This window comes from Rhipicephalus sanguineus, chromosome 9, assembly GCF_013339695.2.
Source record: "Rhipicephalus sanguineus isolate Rsan-2018 chromosome 9, BIME_Rsan_1.4, whole genome shotgun sequence".
Classification (NCBI taxonomy): domain Eukaryota; kingdom Metazoa; phylum Arthropoda; class Arachnida; order Ixodida; family Ixodidae; genus Rhipicephalus; species Rhipicephalus sanguineus.
In genome coordinates, this window is record NC_051184.2 from 53,844,430 (window position 1) to 53,853,131 (window position 8,702).

The window sequence follows — 8,702 nt, forward strand, 5'->3', positions numbered from 1 at the left end:
TGCTTGCTTTTCTTCTCGGCAAAATTGCAACAGCAGCACTACACACTCTGCATTGGATGAGTAAAGTTTCAAGACCAGTCTAGCCGTGGATGCACTCTCCGGACCAATTGTTGACGTTCCAACGGGTGCCTGTTACGCATGCATGCGAGTGCGTTACTTTTTAGTCTCTCTAAACCTGCAGTGCCCGTCAGAAGAATGGCACAGCGTTCTACATCAAATTTCAGTTGCTTTTGCACCATGCAGCTGTTTCATAATTTGCAGACGCAATCCCTATGGTGAGGCCTATGCGTGATGCTTGCTTTTTTTGCACTGTGAAAATTCCTTTTGCACCGTTTGTATCCCACACGTCATTTCAGGATAAAGCCCATGAGTATGCCAGTTAGCCTGTCATTCAACTTAGGTTAAATTCAGTGCTAATTTCGTATGTGCAGTAACGGTCTATTCCCGTTGTACAGAAGTGTGCCTCTCTTCCCAGTTGCATCAACATGAAATGCAACAGCACCATCTTCGGAAGGCCAACTGCAGCCATTCACTGAAGTTTTCAATAACTATATTACTAGCTATGCTTCGTCAATAAACAGAAAAGCAAACAATTGCAAGTAACTGCAGGCTTTAAACAGCCTGGAAATGGCCTAGATATATAACGTTCCAGGAAATTTGCATGCTTTGCGATTGAGCTTCCTAGGTCATCAGAAACCTTCAGGTGCCATGAAGAGTCGCACTACACTATTCGTGTAAGTGCAAGTGCTACATGGGGAGATACTCCTGGACGATTGTTTTTGGTTATAGCAACACTCCAAGAGATTGCAAGACAGCCTGTGAGAACCAATGAGAGCATGGGATGCAGGCACACATGCACAAGGGTTGGACAAAGTGAGAAAACCCATATCATTGGTTGTGCCAAGCCAAGCATCGGGGAAGTGATGCCGTCGCCAAATGCGACCACCTGAGAATACTGCCCATGCGCTTTTCATTTATTTCAAACATGAAACAGGTCGTGTTGTGAGTCACCAGGCATGTCTTTTTTGACAGTCACAAATGAAGAACATTAACAAATCATGTGCATAGTACCTGCGATGCAATTACATCCTGGACGTCATTGCCACCTCGTTTTTCTTAAAGACCAGTCGCTACAAAACCATGTCAAGGTCCCTCTGAGCCTCGATCGAAGCCAGTTCTTTTTCTTTCTCGGCTAAACTGGCCTCCAGCGCGAGTACACGTTTCCTAAGCTTCGTGATGACGCTCTTGTAGAAGAGTAACCGCTGCGTCTGAATCTGGCAACAGCGTCGCCTGGGGTTACCGGGGTAGTCAGTCGAGGGGTCGTCGACAACACTTTCGTGGTCGTCGTTTCGACTCCTTGCGGAACTCGAAGCCGGGCGCGGCTGATTCGTGAACACGATGACGTTGAGGTTCTTCGGCGGTTGCTTTTCGGCGTCCTCGCTACCTTGTAGTGCCTCCGCGTCACGGGTCGCAGCTTGAGGCAAGTCTTCGCTGCGCACGACTTCCGAAGGCGTCAGCGTCGCGGAGGATGACGTCGTGGCGACGTGCTCCTGACTGTCGTCTTCGTCTTCGCGCGGAAACGTCAGGGTGATCGTCTGCATCTCTTCGTTCTCGACACGCTGGTCGTCCGACGTCGCTTTGGGCATGTAGACCACCATGTCGGTAAAGACCTTCCGCTTGCGGGGACGCCCCGTACGTCGCAAGCCGTCGCTGCCGGGGTCGTAGTCTTCGTCGTCGTCATCAGCGACGTCGTTTCCTTCAGTCACTACGGACCTCAGAACTGTGACTCGCTGCGGTTCCCCAAGTCGCGTCGCCGCCAACTGTTGTTGCTGTTGCTGGAGTAAGGCCTTGGGCTTGCGACCGCGCTTCTTGGGCGCATTCCTGCACGGTTTGATGGTGAACACCGACGGCACAGCAGACGGGAGCAGGAAGTTCTTGCGAGCCGTCATCTTGTAGTCTTCGTGCGTGAAATGCTCGCCGCACACCAGGGTCCACTCTGTGAACGCCTTGACGCCGTTCTTGGTGAGTACCTCCATCCACGAGGCCCGCCACGGTTCGTTGGACGGGATCTGGTGAAACGTGAGGCCCGGTATGCGTTCGCGGGAGTTGCGACAACCCGGGATGCAGCACTTTCCCATCTTTTCTCAATTAATCGTTTGTGCGCCCCACTGTTAGACTTCGAGGAGACGGACCTACCGTGTTTCGCGCGGTCCAACTGAAGCGTTAAGTTTGAGCTTGGAGGAGAGGCGTTCCTTTCTGTACCTTCATGGTGAACGCAGGCAGTTAAACGTCCCACAACTGCAACGCCAAAAGTTCTCGGATGCAGACAGACGCGCGAAACTTCGAACTTCGATGCAAAATTGGCATAACTACAGTGGCTAGAATACTAGAAGTGTGATCACCGTCAAGCGGCTGCAATGGGAGGTAGTGACGCCGCCTTGCGATGTTTCCGCTAGGTGGCGCGCGCTGTCGTATACACGTCAGGCTTTCAGGCTGCGCACGTTGTTCAACGCTGCAACTCGCCGGTTAGACGTGAATATTTTGCCTTTTTACGCTGTTCTTTCGTGCTGCATATGCTGGCCGGACAGCCTTGTCGTGTTTACGTTATGTCTTTTGCGGAGTGTGTGCCATGAGCAGACGTCAGAGCCACTGTTTTGTGCCCAGATGCTCAACTGGGTACAAATCGTGCAAGCAGAAGCTTTCATAGTTTGGAGTCCCGAACGACGACCATTTGTTCCAGCAGTGGCAGCGTAATATACCAAGAGCAGACAAGCCTTTGGAAAAGAATGCTGCCGTTCCAATCCCCGAGATCCAATCGAAAAGCCATTCGGGATAATTCGCCAGATATCCGGGTGCAATGATCATCCCACATCGACCAAGTTCCTTACTGCCGTGAATTCCCTTAGCTTTTACAATTTGGTAAAAGCACCAGACACGGGCAACTGTGCAGGTGACACACTTACGTCATTAGTTGGAACTGATAAAGTGGCCATCCATGTCGACAATTCATGCCATCCAAATCGACACTGGAAACCTGGACGATGCTTCAAGTGTACTACAGGCATCGACTCTCCTTTCTGACCATGCGTATCCTGTGCAAGTCAGTGACGGAAGACTGGTGTACTATTTGGCCGGCTATGTGGCACGGAGGAAAATTATGGCACGAAATGCCGGGACTGTTTCGAGCAGGTGCTCAGATCTCTCGAGAACGCAGATAAGGATCTTGCGTCATTCACAGCATTGTGTGATGTTGGAGGGCTTTTGTACCTGTCACCTGAACTATTTTCATTTGTGGAGGAACTGGAGGACACATTCACATCGTGGTTCAGTTATAATAAGCTCCAAAGGGACACTATAGTTGAACTTCTTAACTCAGTGCAGACCGTACCATCCGTATAGCGTGCGACTCACACAAGCAAGATCTGACGAGCAACATAATCAAGTTTTTTGTTCTCACACGGCTTCACTTCTTCACGAAATCTCTAAACAGAGAAGTTCTGCAAGAGAAAGATCAAAGCACCTCAAGCTTCGAAGAACGATGTGATGTGCATCACCCTGTAGTGTGCTAGCTTTCTTCCCTACTTCGATGCCCTCAACTTCAAATAATATGTGTAAAAAGAGTAAAATGCTCTCCGATTTTCTGTGCACTTGTTAAGTGAAAAATATTTCCACTGTGAATACGCAAGAATAATTAAGTTCTTGAAAACTATCTCATGCAAACAACATGAAGGAAATTGATATCAATGTCATAGTAGCATTTTTTTCGTGCTTCTTAAGGTTGCTTATAATCTTGTGAAATGGCAATCCCCCCAAAATGTTGATTGGTTACATTTCTCAGCATCAAGGAACGATCGCAAGCAGTCGCAAGCTTAGCTGGCCGCGATGTTTTGCGAACGATGTAAAGCTTCACTTATGATACTGTGCGTACGGTCATACCATACGGTGATAATGCTTGATAATATCTGCCGTAAATTTCATTTCTTCATGAGGCACTTACGCCCTGCATTATAGTAGAGACACTAATAAAAATTTGCGGCTCAAACAAAACCATATCCGCCACAAATCAGCCTTGACATGACAGCTTCGCTGCAGCGAGCCGAGCGAGCGACGTGTAAGCTACAACCAGCGCCACCTAGACAGCGCCGGTCGAGGCATCGGTGGAGAGCGTCAGCGCAGGCGGCGCGGTCTTCACACTTCCCTATTCTAGCCACTGTAGCATAACAACACAAGAAGCCAAATGTCAAAGCTTTGGATTGGATTGACCGCAGTTGGCGGCGAAAGAAGTCAAAAGCCGAAAGCTGCTACGATGGCGATTGTACGAACGAGTTATGACAGCGCGAATTTTTGAATTGCTATTAGGTGCCATGGCTCCTTCCTTTGGTGCCGCACGCTTTTAAAAAAGCTTACAGATTTATTTAGTAGTAGGGGCTAGCGCACGGTGACCACAGGTGTGCGGGGACGTACCCCCATAATTGAATAGGCCGCGAACTATGTTGAACGCCTTTTTTTTAAATGCGAACTAATCACATGGGACAATTTGACAGAGAAGACATGCAGTGCCTTCGCCTCAGGCTTACTTTTTTTAAAATCCATTATCTATCATCTCTCCGGTCTTACCTTGCATTGTTCTAACCATATGTGGTAGTTAACGTTGAGATATCAGCAAATAATTATAGTTGCAGTTTAGTCAGTGGGAATTTCGAGCCTTTCATTCTAGTATTATCATAAAACAACCGATTACAAAATAATCGAATGCATTAGCTTAGTATCACAACTAGGCAAAACAACTGTATTCAGCGTACCTGAGGATGAACCGTTATTAGCTGCCAGGGGCGTAGCCAGAAATTTTTTTCGGGGGTTCAACCATACGTTATGTATGTTCGTGCGTGTGTATGTGTGCGTGCCTATATACGCAAGCAAAATTGAAAAATTTCGGGGGGGTTTGAACCCCCCCAACCCCTCCCCCCTTGGCTACGCCCCTGTTAGCTGCAAACAAGCTTCCATAGTATCAGCTTGTTAGAATCAATCAGGTGCCATGATGCTTATAAGCAGCAACAAAGTTTGATAGAAGTATATTAGCATATACTGGGAGGTGTATCCATCTATGTTAATGAAGAATGGAACTTCATTGTAACAGGCAAAGTGTTTTTTGACCTTCTGAACCATTCCCACTGTCTATAATACCAGGCTTTTTTTTCAAAGACCGAGTATTTTGATTCATGTCTGCCAGCAGATTAAGTGTTCACAGCAGTGTAACTGGTTTTTAAAAGAAGGAAAACTTTTCTTTCACAGAGTAGCCATACTTAATTCAGGCAGCTTATATAAAAAAAAAACCTGCACTAATAATGATTTTAATTCACATCTGGCATTAAGTAATCACACAGCCAGCTCTGTATCTAGTTAGGTTTCACTATATATTTTTTTGTTCTTTTCCTTCTTGATCAAAACCTTTATCTCTATCTTACTTGTCCCTGTAAAGAATCACTGTTTTTCTTGACTCTCTTTTGCACCAGTACTCCAAACAGCTGCTGCTTATCGTGATGGCTAATAGGACAATTCTTCCATCCACATTGAACCCTAGCGTTGCTGGGAAGCATACGTTTCCTGAAGGTCTTGCTGTCAGAATATTTTAAGTAGCACTATAACACTGGGGAATGGCAACACACAATGGAGGTGGAAAAAAGTAATGAAAAAGGCAGTGTGAGGCATAGAGTGAAAGTTCAGAAGCAAAAATGCAAAAGAGCATCATGTGGAAAATTGACTTTTCAACATCTTTCCGTTTATTTTACGCTTTTTTAAAAATGCCATCCACTAGGATGATCATCACAAGCTTCGAAGGGCATTAGCTGTGTCATCAGCAGCATTGTCTAAACGCAGTGTTTTTATGTAAAAAACCGGCTGCTTTTCACAATGAAGGTGGGTACACCTTTAACAACTACTAATCGCGCACTTTGCTTACAGCTATTACAGACATGATGTAGAGTTCACCCCCCAATGGAGACTGCAACTGTGTTTTGCAGAACTTACACTTTCAGTTTGTACACTGCATCACTAATGCTTATCTACACATGGACAAGTTCCAGTAGGTGAAACGGTAAGGTAGGCAGGATCAATATGTCCCCAGCTTCTTCGCTTTAGCCGACCTCGCAAACTGTACAACAAGCGGCTTCCCTTTCAGGAGGTAACCATTGGAGTCCCTCCGAGCTCTGTCTGCCTGGGATTCGCTGGCTAGTGTCAAGAACGCCTGCCCCTTCATGCGACCTTCTTTCATGAGCCTTATGTCGAAGGCATTGCGCTGTTCCTCGGAGTCTGCGTCAATGTAGCCTCCGTAGATGCGGAACAGGTCCTCAACAGTCGCTGACTTGGCCACATTCTTTATGTACAGCCTGGACGCCACGTCTCCTGCTTCGTAGTTCTTGAACACAGACGCCCTGCTCATCTCATCGCTGGAGATGCGACCCGATCGAATTTCCTCCCTCCGCAGGAACTGCGTTCCGCTCCAGTCGTAGTTGTCGTCGCTGGTACTTGTCTCTGCTGTTTCCACTGGCTTGGGTGCGGCAGGTAAGATGCCGAATCCACCTTGCTCTACGACTTCTCCTGTCGTCGACTCCTTCTCCTGCGTCTCGGCATCAGCCTCGTGCCGGATGTTGATGGCTATCGCTTTTGGCGTCTTGTCTTCGACAACTGGCTCGAACACGTCTGAAACCTTAGGTCCAAGCTCCTGAACCGGCTGAGGCGGCAGAAGCTTTTGGAGCTTGGGTCTCCTGGGCTGCGTCTTGGGTTTACGTTTCCTTGGAACCATGGCCTGCGGTAGCTGGACTCTCTGAGAGACATCGTCTTCATCGCTCTCCATCTCAGATTCCTCTAGGCTCGACTCGCGGTCGCCTCCCGCCACTTTGGCTGCCGTTACCGGCGCAGCAGAGGTCGTTGATTGGTTCTCGCCCGTGACGTCACCGGTATCGACGGAGAAGGCCTGTTGCATCGTAGGCGGATGCGGCATCGGAAGTCCGAACGGCGCGGGCAGGTTCATCTTGTTCATCAGGTGCAGCACCTGGGTGTAGAACTTGGGAACCGAAAGCAACATGGCGGCTATATTGGCCACGATGGTGGGAGATGCCGGAGGGTAGGCGTACGTCAGCATGGGGTTGAGCACGTAGTCAAGGCCCAGGTCCGAGGACATGGCGTGCAGTTTGATGGCGAACGCCTCCATCTTAGACTTGTACTCGTCTTTTGCCGCCGTGGCCGACGCCGCTTGATCGTCGGCGCTTTCGACCGCGGCGCTCGCGGACTCCCGGAACTGTTCGCCCTTGCTCGGAAAGTAGCGGTCCACTTGCTTGCCTAGGGCGTACTCGACGACCAGGCGACTTCCCATGAGTTCGGTCTGGTGCAGGCGTTCGAGAGCGCAGTCGGCGGCGTCCTGAGTGGGGAACGTCGCGAACGCGGCGTTCTTCAGCTTGCCCGTCGACCGCATGCATCGAACGCTGTCGGCGCCGAAGTGCTTCAGCAGGTCGGTCTTTTCGGCCTCGCTCAGAGAGCTCGGCAAGTGCCGCACGAGCAACGTCTCGCACTTGTTGCGCATGTTGTCCAGGTCCAATCGCGGTACCTAATAAACAGTTCAAAGAGTCACAAACAGTTAAAGCGCGCGCACACCGCGGGGCGCGAGGCCGCTAGCGAAATCGGCACAAGCGTGGGCACCGTCGCACTACGTACTTTCGTACAAGACGAAAAGCAGCGTCCATTAGTTCATCACCACCAACCACTTGGATGTACGGTCGTGTAACGTAGACATTACCACAAAATAACGTCCTATATGAATGGGAATCACTAGCAAATTAGTAGAATTGCCGGCGGCGCTGCGCGCCTTCGCAGCACGAGCTTCGCTGCACACATAAACATCATGGCACACATGTATCACAACGCCAAGTAGTCCGTTCGTCCGTTTCATGCTGCTCTCGGTTTCGGTTCGACAGCGACAGAGCAGTCACAGCAGCAGATAAAGATTCTGGCAGAAAACTTAGTTTATTCTGTAATCTAGTGAGCAAGACAAATAAAATGAATTGCTGTAAGCAATGTCGTCACATAAATTTCTTGCTGTATGCCTCTTTTGAACAACAGCAACACATTACAAGTTTAGATGCTCACTTGCAGTACAGTAGTTGCAGTAAAAAAAAATGCAACCCTGCTAAGCGTGTACACTGTTCAGATCATCATTAAGGTCCCGGCACAGTGCCTAAAGCAATCAAGTTTAATATTCAAGCTTTTCAATTTAAGATGACAACAGGTTTGCTATTGTATGCATCACACACACACACACACACACACACACACACACACACACACACACACACACACACACACACACACACACACACACACACACACACACACACACACACACACACGATATATGATAAATCAAAGAAGTCAATACTTTAAAAACAGCCATGTAATTTGGGACTATTTTCAGCGGCTCTCTTACACGTGCGGTCATTCCGCCGACAGAATTCACGGCTTTTGCGAAATACCGTTTATTACGTACAATCTTAAGTTTATGAAAATACGTTACAAACACAAGTTTACACAAGCATTGCGAAAAGCCTGTAAATTATGGCAGAAAGCTGTGTGGGCCTGTGTCATTTCCAGCAATGCCAGCAAGTGATGCATTTCCAAAGCTTCGGAAGAGAAATGAAGCTTAGAGGAAA

At 48.3% G+C, this 8,702-nt stretch overlaps 2 protein-coding genes across 2 annotated transcripts; both read right to left on the reverse strand.

Annotated features, from left to right (window-relative positions):
- Window positions 1-739: 739 nt before the first annotated feature.
- LOC119405170 (THAP domain-containing protein 1) lies at window positions 740-2,354 on the reverse strand. The gene has a single exon (XM_037671979.2). The coding sequence runs from the start codon at window positions 2,136-2,138 to the stop codon at window positions 1,131-1,133; it is 1,008 nt and encodes a 335-aa protein (XP_037527907.1). The 5' UTR covers window positions 2,139-2,354; the 3' UTR covers window positions 740-1,130.
- A 3,368-nt stretch (window positions 2,355-5,722) lies between these two features.
- LOC119405172 (RNA-binding region-containing protein 3) lies at window positions 5,723-7,891 on the reverse strand. Its single transcript, XM_037671980.2, has one exon. It carries the CDS (start codon window positions 7,577-7,579, stop codon window positions 6,110-6,112), a length of 1,470 nt encoding a protein of 489 aa, XP_037527908.1. The 5' UTR covers window positions 7,580-7,891; the 3' UTR covers window positions 5,723-6,109.
- Window positions 7,892-8,702: the final 811 nt, after the last annotated feature.

What these genes read in the sequence shown, in the direction of transcription:
- LOC119405170 (XM_037671979.2), bottom strand. Translation starts at nt 2,138, where the DNA reads ATGGGAAAGTGCTGCATCCCGGGTTGTCGCAACTCCCGCGAACGCATA.
- LOC119405172 (XM_037671980.2), bottom strand. Translation starts at nt 7,579, where the DNA reads ATGCGCAACAAGTGCGAGACGTTGCTCGTGCGGCACTTGCCGAGCTCT.